The 20,609-nt window shown below is 49.8% G+C and overlaps 1 protein-coding gene across 4 annotated transcripts in view; it reads right to left on the bottom strand.

Moving 5' to 3' along the window:
* Positions 1-20,609, bottom strand: part of NADK (NAD kinase) — a 96,483-nt gene that overhangs the window by 18,338 nt on the left and 57,536 nt on the right. For 3 of the 4 annotated variants that reach the window (XM_075328852.1, XM_075328853.1, XM_075328854.1), the window contains exons 4-6: positions 8,506-8,635; positions 7,617-7,725; positions 5,554-5,639 (exon numbers count right to left, since the gene is read on the bottom strand). In XM_075328852.1, coding sequence (XP_075184967.1) covers positions 5,554-5,639; positions 7,617-7,725; positions 8,506-8,635 — 325 coding nt within the window. The remainder of the gene's footprint in view (positions 1-5,553; positions 5,640-7,616; positions 7,726-8,505; positions 8,636-20,609) is intronic. The other variant, XM_075328855.1, reaches the window with a different exon arrangement.

A 20,609-nucleotide genomic window follows, 5' to 3' on the forward strand; every position in this document is an offset into this window, starting at 1 on the left:
ACCGGGACCTTGTTGTTGTGCCGTGACGCCATCAGGTCGACGTCCGGCATCCCCCAGCGGCGACAGATCTCCTGAAACACGTCCGGGTGAAGAGACCATTCCCCTGCGTCCATGCCCTGGCGACTGAGAAAGTCTGCTTCCCAGTTTTCTACGCCTGGGATGTGAACTGCGGATATGGTGGATGCCGTGTCTTCCACCCACGTCAGAATCCGCCGGACTTCCTGGAAGGCTTGCCGACTGCGTGTTCCCCCTTGGTGGTTGATGTATGCCACCGCTGTGGAGTTGTCCGACTGAATTCGGATCTGCTTGCCTTCCAGCCACTGTTGGAAGGCTTGTAGGGCAAGATAGACTGCTCTGATCTCCAGAACATTGATCTGAAGGGTGGACTCTTGCTGAGTCCACGTACCTTGAGCCCTGTGGTGGAGAAACACTGCTCCCCACCCTGATAGACTCGCATCTGTCGTGACCACCGCCCAGGATGGGGGTAGGAACGACTTTCCTTTTGACAATGAGGTGGGAAGAAGCCACCACCGGAGAGATTCCTTGGCTGCCTGAGAGAGGGAGACCTCCCTGTCGAGGGACGTCGACTTCCCGTCCCATTGGCGGAGAATGTCCCATTGTAGTGGACGCAGATGAAACTGCGCAAAAGGAACTGCTTCCATTGCTGCTACCATCTTCCCTAGGAAGTGCATGAGGCGCCTCAAGGGGTGCGACTGGCCCTGAAGGAGAGATTGCACCCCTATCTGTAGCGAGCACTGTTTGTCCAGTGGAAGTTTCACTATCGCTGAGAGAGTATGAAACTCCATGCCAAGATATGTTAGTGATTGGGTCGGGGTTAGATTTGACTTTGAAAAGTTGATAATCCACCCGAAACTCTGGAGAGTCTTCAGTGCCACGTCCAGACTGTGTTGGCATGCCTCTTGAGAGGGTGCCTTGATAAGTAGATCGTCCAAATACGGGATCACGGAGTGACCTTGCGAGTGCAGGACTGCTACTACTGCTGCCATGACCTTGGTGAAGACCCGAGGGGCTGTCGCCAGCCCGAAAGGTAGAGCTACGAACTGCAGGTGTTCGCTTCCTATAACGAAGCGTAGAAAACGCTGATGCTCTGGCGCAATTGGCACGTGGAGATAAGCATCCTTGATGTCTATTGATGCTAGGAAATCTCCTTGAGACATTGAGGCGATGACGGAGCGGAGAGATTCCATCCGGAACCTCCTGGTTTTTACGTGTTTGTTGAGCAGCTTTAGATCCAGGACGGGACGGAACGACCCGTCTTTCTTTGGCACCACAAACAAATTGGAGTAAAAACTGTGACCTTGTTCCTGAAGAGGAACAGAAGTCACCACTCCTTCCGCCTTTAGAGCGGACACCGCTTGTAGCAGAGCATCGGCTCGGTCGGGCGGTGGGGAAGTTCTGAAGAAGCGAGTTGGAGGACGAGAGCTGAACTCTATCCTGTACCCGTGAGACAGAATGTCTCTCACCCAACGGTTTTTGACCTGTGACAGCCAAATGTCGCCAAAGCGGGAGAGCCTGCCACCGACCAAGGATGCGGAGAGAGGAGGCTGAGAGTCATGAGGAAGCCGTCTTGGTAACGGTTCTTCCGGCTGGCTTTTTTGGGCGTGATTGAGTCCGCCAAGAATCTGAGCCCCTCTGATCCTTTTGAGTCCTTTTGGATGAGTAGAATTGGGACCTGCCTGAGCCTCGAAAGGACCGAAAACCAGACTGTCCCCTCCTCTGTTGGGGTTTGTTTTGTCTGGGCTGAGGTAAGGATGAATCCTTACCCTTGGAGTGTTTAATGATTTCATCCAAACGCTCACCAAACAATCGGTCACGAGAAAAAGGCAAACTGGTTAAGCACTTCTTGGAAGAAGAATCTGCCTTCCATTCTCTCAACCACAGGGCTCTGCGTAAAACCACAGAGTTGGCTGACGCCACTGCCGTACGGCTCGTAGAGTCTAGGACAGCATTAATCGCGTAAGACGCGAATGCAGACATTTGAGAGGTCAAGGGTGCCACCTGCGGAGCAGATGTACGTGTGACCGTGTCGACCTGTGTAAGCCCAGCTGAAATAGCTTGGAGTGCCCATACGGCTGCGAATGCTGGCGCCAACGACGCTCCAATCGCTTCATAGATGGATTTTAACCAGAGCTCCATCTGTCTGTCAGTGGCATCTTTAAGTGCCGCCCCATCTTCCACTGCAACTAGAGATCTGGCTGCAAGCCTGGAGATTGGAGGGTCCACCTTGGGACACTGTGTCCAGCCCTTGACCACGTCAGGGGGAAAAGGATAGCGTGTATCTTTAAGCCGTTTGGAAAAACGCTTATCTGGATAAGCGTGGTGTTTCTGGATTGCGTCTCTAAAGTCAGAGTGGTCCAGAAAAGTGCTTAATTTACGCTTGGGATACCTGAAATGGAATTTCTCCTGCTGTGAAGCTGCCTCCTCCGCAAGAGGAGCTGGTGGAGAAATATCTAACATCTTATTGATGGACGCTATAAGATCATTCACTATGGCGTCACCATCCGGGGTATCTAGATTGAGAGCGGCCCCAGCATCAGACTCCTGATCAGTTACATCCGCCTCATCACACAGAGAGTCGTCCCGCTGGGACCCTGACCAGTGAGACGAAGTTGAGGGTCGCTCATAGCGAGCCCGCTTAGGTTGTCTGGGACTGTCGTCCGAGTCAGAGCCGTCACCCTGGGGTGCATGTGACACCCCCGGAGCTAGGAAGTGGTCCAGCTGAGGGGGACCAGGGGGCAATGGATCAACAGTGCCCATGGTCTGAGTTACTGGTCTAGACTGCAATGTTTCAAGAATTTTAGACATAGTCATAGACAATCTGTCAGCAAAAGCTGCAAACTCCGTCCCTGTCACCTGGACAGCATTCACAGGTGGTTCTCCCTGGGTCACCTCTAGCAGCGGCCCCGGCTGTGCCACAGGGGCCGAGCACTGCACACAATGTGGGTCAGTGGAACCTGCCGGTAGAGTAGCCCCACATGCGGTACAAGCAGCATATAAAGTCCGTGCCTTGGCACTTTTGCTTTTTGCGGACGACATGCTGTTGTCTCCTTGAGAAATCTAAGGAGTGTATATAGCAGAAAATCACCAGCGACTGTACAGTGCAAAGTATTGCCAGCACAAAATACAAAATACACTATGGCACAAGTGGGGGAGAGCCCTTGAGGGCTGCTTACCGCCCGCTGAAAAGCGGGTGTGAGGTCGTAGAATCCCTTGTCTGAGTCTCCCCGTCTCCCCTCTGCAGCTCAGCGTGCAGGCAGGAATGGCTGCCGGCGTCCTGTGAAGAGGGGCGGACCGTGGGCGTCACAAACAAAAGTGCGGGAAACTGCGTCCCACTGTGCCTAGTGTGAGGGCTGGAGTATGTAAAACAGACTCCAGCTCTTAGCGCTGCTGGTCTGTACAGCGTCCCGCCCTCCTCCTGACTGGCAGGTCTGGGGGCGGGAACGATACGAACTAGGCCGCAAAAGCCGGGGACTGTAGTAATCTAGCGCGGCCGTCATATATGCACGGCCAGCGCGGAAGTCCCCGGCGCACCACAAATCCCAGCCGCGACGCAGTAAAAACTGACCCCCGCGGCCGGATCGGCCGATCGTACTAAGTCACCTCACTCAGCAGAGCTGTAGTGAGTAACGGCACAAGCGCAGCAGCGCTGTTTACCCCGGCGCACTAACACACCCAGCAATGCTGCAGTGTGCGTGCGATAAGCACGGGGACACGGAGTACCTTGATGGAGCAGGGTCCTGTCCCTGAGGAAACTCCGCTCCGTATCCAGCAGATCCTCCAGGGGCTGTGGATGGAGCACGGCCTCAGTGCCCGGAGACCGGTAAAGTCCCACTTCACCCAGAGCCCTAATGGGGATGGGGAAGGAATCAGCATGTGGGCTCCAGCCTCCGTACCCGCAATGGGTACCTCAACCTTAACAAACACCGCCGACAGAAAGTGGGGTGAGAAGGGAGCATGCTGGGGGCCCTCGTATGGGCCCTCTTTTCTTCCATCCGACATAGTCAGCAGCTGCTGCTGACTAAACAGTGGAGCTATGCGTGGATGTCTGGCCTCCTTCGCACAAAGCATAAAACTGAGGAGCCCGTGATCCCACGGGGGGGTGTATAGCCAGAAGGGGAGGGGCCTTACACTTTTAAGTGTAGTACTTTGTGTGGCCTCCGGAGGCAGTAGCTATACACCCAATTGTCTGGGTCTCCCAATTAGGAGCGACAAAGAAAAAAAAATCACAAGCTTGTCCAAAAAACGTGGCACAGGTTTTGCGCCATTTTCCAAAACCCGTAGCGTTCTCATTTTTCAGGATCTGAGGTTCAGTGATTGCTTATTTTTTGCGTCTCGACCTGACGTTTTTAACGGTACCATTTTTGCGCAGATGCTACGTTTTGATCGCCTGTTATTGCATTTTGCACAAAATTTGCGGCGACCAAAAACCGTAATTTTGGCGTTTGGAATTTTAGATCGGGCATTTCTGAATGCGGCGATACCAAATATGTGTGTATTTTGTATTTTTTTAACCCTTTAATTTTCAATGGGGTGAAAGGGGGGTGATTTGAACTTTTAGGGTTTTTTTTTTTTTATTTTTTAAAACTTTTTTTTTATTATTTTACTAGTCCCCCTAGGGGGCTATAGCGATCAGTAATCCGATTGCTCTGCACTATCTGCAGATCTCAGCTACAGAGCTGAGAACTGCAGATTTGCTGCTTCACTGTCAATGCCGGCTGTATTCCGGCATTGAGAGGAAGTGAGTCATGTTAGCTACAGGCGTCATCACGTGACCCTGTGCTACCATGGCAACCACTGAAAGTCACGTGATCATGTCACGTGACTTCCGGTGGGGGCGGGGTAAGTGACTGTCATGGCGGCGCCCATATACATATCGCTGCCAGATTTTGGCAGCGAAATGTAAGGGATTAATGGCCGCGGGTGGAAGCGATTCCACCCGCGGCTAGCAGGCACACATGTCAGCTGTTGATAACAGCTGATATGTGCGCAGACCGCGGCCGCCTGCCGGCAGCAGGGGGCGGGGCGTACCGGCACACGATCCACGACGTGGGTCGTTAAGGGGTTAAGTTTAGTTACAAGTGTGAATGTGATTTGAAAGAATATATATATATAATTTCTGAATTAAACAATAGGCCATTTTCTGGTGACACATCCAGATTACGTCAGGGATTGGTTGCAGTGGTCACGTGAATGACTGATGTCACGTTGCTGCAGGACAGTTACATAATGGGTAAGTAATTGTTATATATTTATTAATTATGCCATTTCCTACTCTTGGGTTTGAAGAACATGCAGGAGATTTCTTAGCAGCATCTAGACTAGGAAAGTAAGGTGTAGGAAGACTGGAAATCTGTAACAAGATCGAGGTCTACGTCGGGGAGGTTATGGTGAAGTCTCTTTTTAACACTTTAGAATATTTTTTTAACATAAAAAGGGTAAAAATCAAACTGCCCGGACTGATTTCCATTACAAGAACCACTAAAGTCAATGACATGTTCAAAAGTAAATTGTAAAAACCAACCAGTGACCGACCTGGAAAAGTGAGGATGCGTACAGCAAGGTCCCATCTCCTCCAAGGCAGATAATGAAGTCGATCTGGTTAGAGATGTCATCAAAATCTGGGGAGAGATTAAAGATTGCGGTTAGGATTCAGGGACGCTCCGGCCGTGCTTTACTGGATCTGAGCATGCAGAACGGAAGAGCTGGGTGTGGAGGGAGGAACACAAGACGAGACGAAGAGAGGAGCGTCCTGACCCCGGAGAGCGGAGGCTGCAGAGGACAGGGCAGCACCAGCTATCCAAATCACCCAACCAGTCTGACAAGACGTCTCCGCTCTCCTCGTCAATTTCACGGCTCTTTTTGCAAAACAATTTAAAGGAACAGAGCAGGAATTTCCAAAACACGGAGAATCACGGCTGAGATGTACAGCGCACCGATGCTTTCTTAGGGCGCTCTCACACACCGGTGTGAGGAGGCGGCACACGCCAGTACAGTGTATACAATACACTGGCAGCGAAACAAGCGTCGGTCACATGCTGTCATGTGACCCGGAAGTTGTGGCGCTGCCACTGTACTGTATCATAGTGTACTGGCGTGCGCCGCATCCGTCAAACCAGTGTGTGAGAGTGCCCTAAGTAATAAGACTCCGGCAGTTTCTTTGGGGATGAGGTGACCCTCCTGATTATACTGAAAGGAGTGTCCAAGGTGATAAAACCAGGGCTGCTTACTTGTAGAAACAGCGCCACCCTGACCTATGGGCTGTGTGCGGTATTACATTCAGACTGGACTTCAAAGAAGGGTGACATGATACCAGACAAAACGCATGGTCAGGGGTACTGTTCCTCATACAGAGCAGCCATGTTTCTCTAATACAGGACAATAAAATAAGGATGAAAACACAGAAAAATATAAATAAAAAAATAAAAATCACAAGAAGTCCGTACACCACTCTGAAATATATACCGTATTTTTCGGTTTATAAGATGCGCCTGATTATAAGACTCACCCCAAATTTAGGGGGGGGGAATAAGTTAAAAAAAAAAAAAAAAATGGGGTCAGTCTTTTAATGCGGTGGTGGAGCAGGGAGATGCTCCAGGCGATGCGGCAGGTGTCCAAGATGCTCACTGCGGGCGCTGTGCGCTTCAAAGAAATGGCACCCAAAGTCGGTATGCGTGCCTGCTGGGAGATCAATGGGCCGGAGGCGGCGCGTGCGCAGATGAGATCTTGAGCTGAGAGCTCCATTTGCGCACGTGTCGACTCCGGGCGCCATTATTTCAAGCCAGCACCACCGACATCTTTAGGATGCCCCTGTCTCACTACTCCTCTCCACCACCTTTCAGTCAGCTACGTTCAGATTATAAGACGCACCCCTTATTTTCTTCCCAAATTTTTGAACACAGTATATATATTATATATATAAAAAAAAGCTTTATATTCTTGGCTGTGTGTGTGGCTGTAAGACAACTGGCTTCAGCAGGAGCCTCCCCCCTATGCCCCGCCTGCAGAAGGACAAATGATTGAAAAGTCCCACCCCAGATGAAACAGATCAGCAGGAGATTTGTTCTCTACAAGACTCTTCCAGAATCTCGAAATAATCCTGCAGAAAGCAAAGGGGTGCATTGCCTGCTAATCGGTTCCATCTTTCATTGGTGGTTGGTTGAAGCCCCGACGATTTGTCAATAGATCGCCAAGTCTCACAAATTTGACTTATCTGCTACGGAGGCTGTTGCTGCCACCAGTTATCTTACCACCAAACACACAGAGTCCTGAGGAAGAGGAGGGGGCAGCAGAGGATCCTCTGGGACGTCTTCCCTAACCATTCCCCACCCCTCACGCCGGTGTCTGGCTGCAGAAGGAGCCTTTTACTATCCTGTGTGCCATAGGAGACATAATCTGTTCACGCCATAATTAGTTCTTAATACATTTACATTTCGAGAAAAGTGCTGTACAGTCCGGCTGAATATTTACAATCCACTTTCACTAACTATGAACACAATTGTTGACGTGGGTCAGGTAGTTGCAGCAATACAGTTATACAAGTGGATTTTTCCAAAGATCAGATTTTAGCAGAATTTAGTAATTTTGCAGGGGAATACCTTCTCTAAAAGTGCAAAACTTCTTCTTGACTGGTCCAAAGTTCTCGTCGTTCACAATGGCCGGGTCCTCCAGGACCTTCTTCTCCACGTAAACAATCATATTCTTCTGCTAAATGAAGACGCAAGAGTTAGAAGCGGACAGCAGTAGATCCATCGCATTAGTCCCGAGCTTCCTAAAAACTGGCGATTGCAGCAAATAGAGGAACGTTCGCAATGAAATATGGCCATAAATAGAGAGATCAGTCAGCCGAAAACAGCGCTACCCCATACACTTGGCTGAATGTTCCTTTGAAGCATGATAAACTGGTTGTCTGACTCCTTTGGCAGCGAGTTTTGTCCCCTGAAAACAGGATGGGCTGCTTAAATTTCCACTGCCCCATTCTTCTCGCCCCCAAAAGATGTGTATAGGGGCACCTCAAATGGTCGTCCATTTTTTGCAAAAATCCCCAAGAAACAGTTTTTTATCAAACGTGTACGCTTCTGGAAGACCCCTGCGAGGGTCACGGCCGTCATCTGGCCCAAGCGTCGCGTCACGGCCGTCATCTGGCCCAAGCGTCGCGTCACGGCCGTCATCTGGCCCAAGCGTCGCGTCACGGCCGTCATCTGGCCCAAGCGTCGCGTCACGGCCGTCATCTGGCCCAAGCGTCGCGTCACGGCCGTCATCTGGCCCAAGCGTCGCGTCACGGCCGTCATCTGCCCCAAGCGTCGCGTCACGGCCGTCATCTGCCCCAAGCGTCGCGTCACGGCCGTCATCTGCCCCAAGCGTCGCGTCACGGCCATCATCTGCCCTAAGCGTCAAACAGGAATTTTTATAGCTTCAAATTTTTTTTAGTATCTGTCTGGTTTGGGGTCTTTATCCCCCCCATCATTATCATCAGATCCTTCTTACCTCTGTGAGGAACACACAGAGTTCTTTGAAGGGCTGCAGCAGACTGGCATCCCGGACCTTCTTGATCACCAGTACACTTTTGGGTGGCTTGTTCCACGTTAGTAGCTGGCTCGCAGGGTCCTGAATATGCCTAAAAAGTCAGAATTAAACAAAACTATTAATATCTGTGAGACAACATAGTATAAAATGTTCATTATCACCTTCTCCAGTCGGACTGAAACGCGTCTACTGAAGCTAAAAGTCTCCGGCAGGCATTGTGCGCCGCTGCCGATCTATCATAGATAACTCCATCCCGAAAGAACCTGGAGTCGTGACCGCACAGGGATGTCACCATCCGTAAGAAGGCGTCGGAGCATTTTGTAGACGTGTAGATGGCAAACATGCCGGTGAGGAGTGAAGGAGTCCGGACACAAGATGCGGCTTGTAAGTGATGCTGAGGGAAAAGGCAAAGTGCGGCGGCTCATAATGGAGCTGTAAAGTGGGTGGTCACCAGACGACGCCAAGAACCAATCACGAAAACGTAAAGACCATGAGAGATGGCGAGAAGGAAGATGCCGCAATCACAGTAATGGGCAGAATGTGCGGTGATCACAGTGCCTTATTATAGAGCACTCACCCTACATGACCTGAAAACGAGGCGGCAGATATCAAGCCTGGTCAGTCTGCGCTCTCCTACCAGGTAAGAGGAGCGGGGAGACGGCCAGGGCCGGTAGATCCCACCCTGAGGAGCCCCAACCGTACTCAAGATATTATGGTCAGGAGCCAGGGTATGCTGGGAGTTGTAGTTTCATAAGAGGTGGAGAACCACAGATTGCAGAAAGTTGGACGGGGTTAATCTGACAACATTCGTGGTCCTATCACAGCAACAAAGGCTATGTCTAATCCAATTCTTACATCGCAACCGCAACACAGCACGGAACGTCTCCGGATCTACTGCCTGCGAAGAAAGCCACATACTGCGCCCCACACACACACAGCATCGGCACCTTCATGTACCAGAGCCGTCCTCTTCTGCAGTGTCGTGCCTTTCTATTATTTTGTTGTTCGTGGCTTTATTGTGGATTACAGCGCCCCCTGATGTCACAGTGACAGGGAAAAAGCCGTACAGCCTCTCACAAGGTGCAGGGGAAATACTGACCCTCCCACAGAGGACGAGGTTATCAGAGAGGACCGGTCACTGGTGACATTTAGAAAAAGAGAGAAATATCCTCAAAATAGAACTAAAAATCCAGGACTGACATTCCTCCTTACACTAAATAGAATAGATTCAGACTATTTGTCATTTATGTTTGGTATTTACTCTGGGAAAAAAAATCCCCAACATATTTGTACTGTCCGAAAGTCCTAACAATGCAAAAAAGTTCTCTAAATTCATTACATTCAAGTGGTGGCAAACTCTACTAACCGTTCCTCCCCCCCTGCCCGGGCTGCCACAAGACCAACTGCCCCCACTCCCACAAGACCAATCATCCCCCACCTGGGCTGCCATGAGACCAGTTGAACCTTCACCTGGGCTGCCACAAGACCAACTGCCCCCGCTCCCCCTCGGCTGCCACAAGACCAATCATCCCCAACCTGGGCGGCCATGAGGCCAATTGCCCCCCACCTGGGTTGCCACGAGGCCAATTGCCCCCCACCTGGGCTGCCACAAGACCAACCATCCCCCACCTGGGCTGCCACAAGAGCAACTGCCCCCCACCTGGGCTGCCATGAGACCAACTGCCCCCCACCTGGGCTGCCATGAGACCAACTGCCCCCCACCTGGGCTGCCATGAGACCAACTGCCCCCCACCTGGGCTGCCATGAGACCAACTGCCCCCCACCTGGGCTGCCATGAGACCAACTGCCCCCCACCTGGGCTGCCATGAGACCAACTGCCCCCCACCTGGGCTGCCATGAGACCAACTGCCCCCCACCTGGGCTGCCATGAGACCAACTGCCCCCCACCTGGGCTGCCATGAGACCAACTGCCCCTGCTCCCCCTCGGCTGCCACAAGACCAATCACCCCCTACCTGGGCTGCCATGAGGCCAACTGCCCCCCCACCTGGACTGCCACAAGACCAGCCGCACCTTCACCTGGGCTGCCACAAGACCAACCATCCCCCACCTGGGCTGCCATGAGACCAATCATCCCCCACCTGGGCTGCCATGAGACCAATCATCCCCCACCTGGGCTGCCATGAGAGCAACCATCCCCCACCTGGGGTGCCATGAGAGCAACCATCCCCCACCTGGGCTGCCACAAGACCAACCATCCCACAACTGGGCTGCCACGAAACCAACATTCCCAACACTTGGGATGCCACGAAAACCAACCCTCTCCCCACCTGCCTAGGCTACCACAAGACCAACCATCCCCACCATCCCAGTGCTATCTTATGACCTGCCTTTTATTTCACTTTTTTAATAATAATAATAATAATAATAATAATAATATTACGGGGGATCCCTCAAGACTTTTTAAAAACTCAACAGCATTGCCACATTGATCAGGGCTTTACGTTCATCCTGCTCCTCTTTGTAGACCCTGGTGCCAGTGTGTGCACCATCCCAGATCCCAGAGAGGTTGTCTAAGATCAGCTACCGTACCAGAGCAGGGAAAGCTGGGTGTCAGGGAAGGCCGACACCTGCCGGATCTGGGGCATCAGTAATGTCCTTGGGGCTTGGCCCAATCTGACTAAATAGGTAGGAAGGTGACACAAACACACGGGATCAGCAGCTGCGGAGTACGAGGACTGGGCACTTCACGTCAGGAGCAGCTCATTGTCACACACAGACGGCACTATTGTGCTGACAACAGAAACAGCTGAGATACAGATTTCCCATACACCCCCCCCCCATACAGCGCAGGTGTGCGGCTCCCCAGCGGTTACAAAACCGGCTCTTAATACCGGCAGATCCACTGATTAAAGAATATTGATCTACACTGATATTACACCCACTGACGTCCACATAATCTGCTGACAAATAAAGGTGTAAAAGCGCCTTGTAGAGAAAATGCTGCAGGATGCCCGGGCGACCTGCAACGTGCAATGCTTATTGTGATTATGTCAGGACGACTCATGGCCAGTAAAGAGCATGTATCAGCCTGACTATAATAAACAAGTATTTATATACAGTGCACAAAGTAATATATAACAATAGAAAATACATGGGGAGGCGCTACATAGTGTTCACACTAGCGTCACGTCTTCCATATATTAATAAGAGGACGCACCACCGACCGCTCCATTACATCTAATGTGATAATAAGTAGCTTAACAGCGATTGCTCTATACACAATGATCCGTCTGGGACTGTGCAAAAAAAAAACCTAGAATTCACAGCAAAGCAGAAAGCGTAAAATCTCTGGACAACTACAAGATAAAGCATAGTATAAAACACACACAGAAGTATACAGACATGGCTGCCCATCCCTTCCAGAAGTGCAAATTCTGGTGAAATCAGCCGACGTCCCACAACTGCAGAATAAGCAGAGCCGAGGCAGCGCGACACATGCCTGGAAAGCTGCCCTGCCTCTGTGCAGTGCCTGTGCAGATACTATGCTCACATTATGCCCTTATTCATGCTGACAAAGCACAACATTCCCCCCCTCCTCCCCTCCACGACTGCTACCCCGGGGCACAATTCAGGGTGGGCCGGCAGGAGAGGTTACTGACCAGTGCCAGGTATTCTTGGGAAGGTTTCTAGGCTTCATTTTGTCAAAAATTTTCATGATGTCTTGCATTAATCCCACAGAAGGCAAAACAAAAATGAAAAATTTGGGGGGTGGAGGGGTGAGGTTATTGGCAGCAAGACATTGTACAAAGCAAAAATTCAAAAAGGCAGAGGAGAAGGGAATAAAAAAGTGTGTGTGTGTGTGTGTGTGTGTGTGGGGGGGGGGGTTAGAAAAACAAAGTGGGGGGAGAAGAGAAACAAGTGGGGGAGAAGAGAAACAAGTGGGGGGAGAAGAGAAACAACAAAGTGGGGGGAGAAGAGAAACAATAAAGTGGGGGGAGAAGAGAAAAAAAAGTGGGGGGAGAAGAGAAACAAAGTGGGGGGAGAAGAGAAACAAAGTGGGGGGAGAAGAGAAACAATAAAGTGGGGGGAGAAGAGAAACAAAGTGGGGGGAGAAGAGAAACAAAGTGGGGGGAGAAGAGAAACAATAAAGTGGGGGGAGAAGAGAAACAATAAAGTGGGGGGAGAAGAGAAACAAAGTGGGGGGAGAAGAGAAACAAAGTGGGGGGAGAAGAGAAACAAAGTGGGGGGAGAAGAGAAACAAAGTGGGGGGAGAAGAGAAACAAAGTGGGGGGAGAAGAGAAACAAAGTGGGGGGAGAAGAGAAACAAAGTGGGGGGAGAAGAGAAACAAAGCGGGGGGAGAAGAGAAACAATAAAGTGGGGGGAGAAGAGAAACAAAGTGGGGGGAGAAGAGAAACAAAGTGGGGGGAGAAGAGAAACAATAAAGTGGGGGGAGAAGAGAAACAAAGTGGGGGGAGAAGAGAAACAATAAAGTGGGGGGAGAAGAGAAACAATAAAGTGGGGGGAGAAGAGAAACAAAGTGGGGGGAGAAGAGAAACAAAGTGGGGGGAGAAGAGAAACAAAGTGGGGGGAGAAGAGAAACAAAGTGGGGGGAGAAGAGAAACAAAGTGGGGGGAGAAGAGAAACAAAGTGGGGGGAGAAGAGAAACAAAGCGGGGGGAGAAGAGAAACAAAGCGGGGGGAGAAGAGAAACAATAAAGTGGGGGAAGAAGAGAAACAAAGTGGGGGGAGAAGAGAAACAATAAAGTGGGGGGAGAAGAGAAACAATAAAGTGGGGGGAGAAGAGAAACAAAGTGGGGGGAGAAGAGAAACAAAGTGGGGGGAGAAGAGAAACAATAAAGTGGGGGGAGAAGAGAAACAAAGTGGGGGGAGAAGAGAAACAATAAAGTGGGGGGAGAAGAGAAACAATAAAGTGGGGGGAGAAGAGAAACAAAGTGGGGGGAGAAGAGAAACAAAGTGGGGGGAGAAGAGAAACAAAGTGGGGGGAGAAGAGAAACAAAGTGGGGGGAGAAGAGAAACAAAGTGGGGGGAGAAGAGAAACAAAGTGGGGGGAGAAGAGAAACAAAGTGGGGGGAGAAGAGAAACAAAGCGGGGGGAGAAGAGAAACAATAAAGTGGGGGAAGAAGAGAAACAAAGTGGGGAAAGAAGAGAAACAATAAAGTGGGGGGGAGAGAAACAATAAAGTGGGGGGGGAGAGAAACAATAAAGTGGGGGGGAGAGAAAAAAAAGTGGGGGGGGGGGGAGAAAAAAAAAGTGGGGGGGAGAGAAAAAAGTGGGGGAGAGGAGAAACAAAATTGGGGAGAAGAAAAACAAAAAAAGGGGGATAAAAAAACAAAACAAATGGGGGAAGAAGAGAAGCAAACGTAGGGGGGAGAGGGGAAACAAAAAAAAGGTGAAAGGAAGCAAAAAATTAGAGAAGGGGAATATAAAAAATGTGGGGAAAAAGGGAAGCAAAAAATAGGAGGGAAGGGGAAAAAAACACAGGGAAAAGGGAAAACAAAAAAAATGGGGGGTGAAGAGAAACAAAAAAAAAAAAATGGGGGAGAGGTCTCGCCTCGGTCAGGCCAGGAGGAGACCTTGACAGTTCCAGATCAAGTCATTTCTATAGGAGATGTTGCCGGGGTGTTGTGTCCCGGGGGTGTAAGTGGCACCAGCTGCACGTGTTGTTAGATGGTGGCAGCGGAGGGAAGGCTCGCCGAATCTCCGCACAGATATCTGCCATTCCAGTCGCAGGGCAGGGGAGAGGCCGCTCCTTCCGCAAACCCGAAGACGCACAAACTTCCTTAAGAAAAGTTAATGAGCGACTTGAGCAAATCCCCAGCACCACTCGGCGTATACGAGATCCGCTTGTCTTGGGAGCAAAGCAAGTTTATAGGAGGAAGTGGTGGGACAAGGAGGGGGGTGAAGAATCAATGAAGGCTCGTCCAGGTACTCCGGCTCACAGCGGCAGCAGCCGATTATTACATAATGCTGATCCTGCCCAGTAGGAGGTGGAGGAGGGAGGGAGCACTCACTGTACGGACACCTCGTCATACACCAGGGCTGATCACACGGATGACGACACCAGCAAACCAGGTCCCTCCTGTTCCCCAAACTTCTGATGGGGCCAATGAATTACAATAGGACATCGCAGTGTGTGCACGTACCCACTGATCCCCAACTAATGAGACACTGACACCCAGCATCTGGATTTCACTGAGGATTTTCCGCAGCACAGAGGCTGTATATACACTGAGGATCAGATCGCAGATTAGAGAAAGATACAATTTGTTTTTTTGGGGTTTTTTTGCAACTGGCGAGAGAAAACCCCAAACTGCTGATCACCCGACAAACAGATAGTCATTGGGTGAAAGATCATCTATGCTGCATAAAAAATGTTCATGGTTTTCGGCAGCACATTATTCTGTGTAAACAGGACCTGTGCTGCCGAGAACCACGGCCTTTTATGTGCACTGAGCGATGCATTACCGATCATTCAGTGTATAGCGTTGGAGCAGCAGACGCGTGGAGCAGCAGACGCGCGGAGCAGCAGACGCGCGGAGCAGCAGACGCGCGGAGCAGCAGACGCGCGGAGCAGCAGACGCGCGGAGCAGCAGACGCGCCGTGCAGCAGACGTGTGGTGCCACTGGTTGGTTTGTATAAATGCATTTTAAGTCAGTATATTGTAAAAAATAAAGCATGAAGTGGACAGGAGTGGGCAAATGAGTATTCTGAGGGGCCACATGAGACCCAGTGACTGGCGTGGAGGCCGAACCAACGAGCTGAAAGTAATTCTGCTCAATAATAAATTATAATCATTTTATATCACTTAATATTCAGCAGAAATACGTATGCTGACATCCCACTACATACAGTACGGGCCCCCCCACGCTGACATCCCCCTACATACAGTACGGGCCCCCCCACACAGCCCCCCCCTACATACAGTACGGGCCCCCCCACACAGCCCCCCCCCCTACATACAGTACGGGCCCCCCACACAGCCCCCCCCCTACATACAGTACGGGCGCCCCCACGCTGACATCCCCCTACATACAGTACGGGCCCCCCACACAGCCCCCCCCCTACATACAGTACGGGCCCCCACACAGCCCCCCCCTACATACAGTACGGGCCCCCCACACAGGCCCCCCCTACATACAGTACGGGCCCCCCACACAGCCCCCCCCTACATACAGTACGGGCCCCCCACACAGCCCCCCCTACATACAGTACGGGCCCCCCACACAGCCCCCCCTACATACAGTACGGGCCCCCCACACAGCCCCCCCCTACATACAGTACGGGCCCCCCACACAGCCCCCCCTACATACAGTACGGGCCCCCACACAGCCCCCCCCCTACATACAGTACGGGCCCCCACACAGCCCCCCCCTACATACAGTACGGGCCCACACAGCCCCCCTTACATACAGTACGGGCCCCCACACAGCCCCCCCTACATACAGTACAGGCCCCCACACAGGCCCCCCCTACATACAGTATGGGCCCCCACACAGCCCCCCCTACATACAGTATGGGCCCCCACACAGCTCCCTACATACAGTAGAGACCCCCACACAGCCCCCTACATACAGTAGAGACCCCCACACAGCCCCCTACATACAGTAGAGACCCCCACACAGCCCTCTACATACAGTATGAACCCCACATAGCTGGGCGTAGCCATATGTTAATTTGCAGGAATGCACTTCTAAAGTAAATGTTCACTTGTGGGAAGGAGTTAACAGTCACCAAAACATATCGCTAATAACATATTGACATATTGTATAAATATCTGACATCCCCAAGTCTTGACCCATTTAGGTGCAGGTCCCCCTCTACGGCCAGAGCCAGGTATGGCTACTTTCACACATCCGGCTTGAGCTCTGCAGCTCAATCCAACTGTGCAAGCTATGCAACGGATGCGGTGAAAACACCGCATCCTTTGCATAAGTTTTTCTTTTGCGGCCAGTCTGGTTTTTGCCGCTTGCGGCATGCTACTGAGCATGCGCAGTGGCAAAAACCGCATGCGGCGGCCGGATGCGGTTATTGCCGCATTGCACCGCATCCGGCCGCCATAGGCATGCTTTGAAAAATGCACCGCATCGGCCGAATGCGGCGCGATGCGGTTTTTTTTTGCGGCACGAAAAAACGTGCCAGGCAACGTTCCATCCGGCCACCGCATCGGCTAAATCTGCCGCATGCGGCAAAAACCGGATGGAACGCAAGGCCATGCGGCACTAATTAAAGTCTATGCAGGAAAATCGCAACCGGCAGCAAAAAAAAAAAACGGTTGCGATTTTCCTGCAAAGTGCCGGATTGTGCCGCATTGCAAAAGCCGGATGTGTGAAAGCAGCCTCAGTCAGAACTTCCTGGTCCCGGTGTACTCATTTTTGTTAGCATTAATGATGCACATCATTTTGTGACTGACACCCGGTATCTTTTAGTCCAGAGTTGAATTCTCTGATCTTGCGGCTGTAACTGGAAACTGACCGCTCCCTGTCCGCTTCCCACTAATACCCTGTGGGCTTTATTTGATATCAGATTACCGTACGACCGCTGGTGTTAATAAATTGTAGAAATCAATGGGAAAACACTGAGGAAGCAGGGAACGCAGGGGGATTTCAGCTCTGGAGCACTTAGAATAGTTTCATGGGGTGTACTGATGTATCCTTAATTATTAGGGCTGATCTGAGATCCTTCATCAGGACAGTCACTATAAAAGGAACAATTGACATTCGGAATGCTGAATGTCTTCGGCATTCCGGCAATCACTTGAGGGATTTTTATAATATTTGATGTTTGTTGCGTTAAATTGAGGTCTTAAATGACCCCATTATCCAGATGACAGGGTTTATATAAGATTACACGACGTCTGTTCACACCTCGCCACTTATGTGTCACAGGTATTGCTTAGAAAAAGAAAACGTGCGACATTACAAGAGCAATGGAGTGGGGACGAAATACGGGGAGGTAAAAGCTATAAAAAGTATTCATAAACCTCCAGCCGTCACCATTATTCACACACAGGCTTTATACCCCAGATAAGCCGAATAGACATTTCTTCTCAGGTTAAAAGGAGAAATAGACCTTACTTAGGCCAAAATCTACTTTACATTATGAAATAAATAAAAATATTGACTTTTGTACAGTAAGTGAGAAATGGTAGCAGTCAGGATACGTGTATTGCCCCGAGCGTCCAGCAGGGGGCACAGGCAAGAATGGTACAAACAAAAGTAACTATAGCAACAAGAAAAATCAAAGCAAATGAATACAACCGGCCGCAGCTGTGTCATCAGGGCTCACAATCTATTTTACCACGGTATAAAACACATAAAAAGGCACAAACCACATCAACTAGTCAAGACCGGGAATCAAAACCCGAAGTAGAAACTTAACCCCTTCACGACCGGCCGATTTTTTCCCTTTCCGTTTTTTTTTTCGCCATTCTTTTTCTGAGACACGTAACTTTTTTTATTTTTTAGTCAATATTGTCATGTGAGGGTTCATTTTTTGCGGAACGAGCTGTACTTTTAAATGAAACCATCGGTTTTACCATATAGCGTACTGGAAAACGGCAAAAAAATTCCAAATGCAGAAAAATTGCAAAAAAAGTGCGATAGCACTATGGTGTTTGAGATATTTTATTCACTGTGTTCACTATATGGTAAAACTGATGTGTGGGTATGATGCCTCAGGTCAGTGCGAGTTCGTAGACACCAAACATGTATAGGTTTACTTTTATATAAGGGGTTAAAAAAAAAACGGATGTTTGTCCGAAAAAAGTGGCGCACGTTTTACGCCATATTCCGTGACCCGTAGCGTTCTCATTTTTCGGGATCCATGGCTCAGTGACGGCTTATTTTTTGCGTCTCGAGCTGACGTTTTTAACGGTACCATTTTTGCGCAGATGCTACATTTTGATTGTCTCTTATTGCATTTTGCACAAAAGTTGTGGCGACAAAAAAACCTCGTTTTGGCGTTTGGAATTTTTTTGCCGCTACGCCGTATACTGACCAGATTAATTGATTTTATATTTTGATGGATCGGGCTTTTCTGAACGCGGCGATACCAAATATGTGTGTATTTTTTATTTTTTTAACCCTTTAATTTTCAATGGGGCGAATGGGGGGTGATTTGAACTTTTAGGGTTTTTTGGTTTTTTTAAAATTTTTTAAACTTTTTTTTAACTTTTTTTTTTTTATTTTACTAGTCCTCCTAGGGGGCTATTGCAATCAGCAATCCGATCGCTCTGCAGTATCTGCTGATCACAGCTACAAGGCTGTAAACAGCAGATACGCTCTCTTTCTCTTTTGCTGTGCCGCTGGCACAGCGAAAGTGAAAGCAATTCATGTGTAGTACAGGAGTCATCACATGACCCTGTGCTACCATGACAACTATCGGAAGTCACGTGATCGCGTCACGTGACTTCCGGTATCGGGCGGTAAGTAAAAGTTTACCACGATTGCGCTTATAATGGCGCTGTCACGTATTGACAGCGCCATTTAAGGGGTTAATCGGCACGAGCAGATAACGATTCTGCTCGTGCCTAGCAGGCACACATCTCAGCTGTGAAAATCAGCTGAGATGTGCGCCGATCGCGGCATGCTGCCACCGGAGGACCGCGGGCAGTAACATTATGACATTTAGGACGTAATTTTACTGCCCGCGGTCGTTAAGGGGTTAAAGTGTTCCTGTCGTTAAAATTTTTATTTCACAAATCAATAGTGCACATGAAAATAAGAAAGTTTGCAATATGTCTCATCAGGGAAATCTCCCTCCTTCCTTCTTCTGCGCTTTGCTTTCATTTTCAATCCAGCAGTAACATCTGTGCTCAGTGACAACAGCTCTCCCCATTCCGGAGATGACAGTTGGTGATTTGAAAATTCAAACAAGGAGGAGCTAGAGGCAACTGACAGTCACACCATAAATGGTTTGTACTGATAGAAATACCCTCATCTGATAGGCCGATTGCAGGATGTCTGCAGGGGTGAAGTATCTCATTCCCCTGCAGCACCTCCACAGGAGAAATGTGGTACTACACAAGCTCCCACTGAACTCAATGATTTCTCTCTGTAATAAATAGCCATGACAGTTTTCCAAAGCTGAAAATCACTACCAAAAAATGGTCCATACAGAAGGATTATTCACAATGTATTTTCCACACATCAAGCTCTGGAATCTCAGACTGGGCTTTAACAAGTCCCTCGAAGGCCAATTCATGTATCCAATATTGACAGCCCGAATATGAACCACACAGTCAGGAGGAGCAGCAGAGGGTCTCTTCACCTCAACTCAGCTGGCCCAAAAGTCCTATATTGCACTGGGCATAGGCAACTAGTCCGAGCACCCATAATGCACTAGGACTTTGGCATCCCAGCCTTAGATGACCGTACAGTGTACGATGCATAGTAGGGAGAAAGCAAGTCACCTAATGTATGCCTATGACAGAAGAGACGTGAAGAGAATCTGACATTAATCCAGCAGAAATTCTTGGGACTAACTTTCAAGCCTAAAAGCCGGCAGAATTGTGAGTACAGCTCCGGAGAGAAACCTCAAAATAAATAATGCAATGTATTTATAGTTACTCAACTCTTTCTGCAGCTTGTTACCCACCTGTCCTGGCCCTAGATTTGGGCTCTGTTTCTTCTTACGCTTACAGCCGCCTGCCTCTGTGCCAGACCTGTTAAGTTAGTATGGTGACCCAACACGCACCTCTGACGTCATTATACACATCCTTATAAGGGCGGCCCCGGATTCAGGGAGTAGCGCACACCGTTACCATGTGCTTTCCAGGAGCGCTGTCCAGCACTGACTACCAACTCTGCTAATCTACGGTGCTGTCCAGCACCCTCAACTCTGCTGAATTAGTCACCTGCCGACCTACTAGTCTCACTTTCAACTGCTGAATCAAGGTACCTACCGACCTACTAGTCTCTGCTATTCCAAGGTGCTGCCCCGCACCCTCAACTCTGCTGAATCAAGGTACCTGCTGACCTACTAGTCTCTGCTATTCCAAGGTGCTGCCCCGCACCCTCAACTCTGCTGAATTAGTTAGCTGCCGATCTACTAGTCTCACTTTCAACGCTGCTGAATCAAGGTA

This window comes from Anomaloglossus baeobatrachus, chromosome 11 (assembly GCF_048569485.1).
Source record: "Anomaloglossus baeobatrachus isolate aAnoBae1 chromosome 11, aAnoBae1.hap1, whole genome shotgun sequence".
Lineage (NCBI taxonomy): Eukaryota > Metazoa > Chordata > Amphibia > Anura > Aromobatidae > Anomaloglossus > Anomaloglossus baeobatrachus.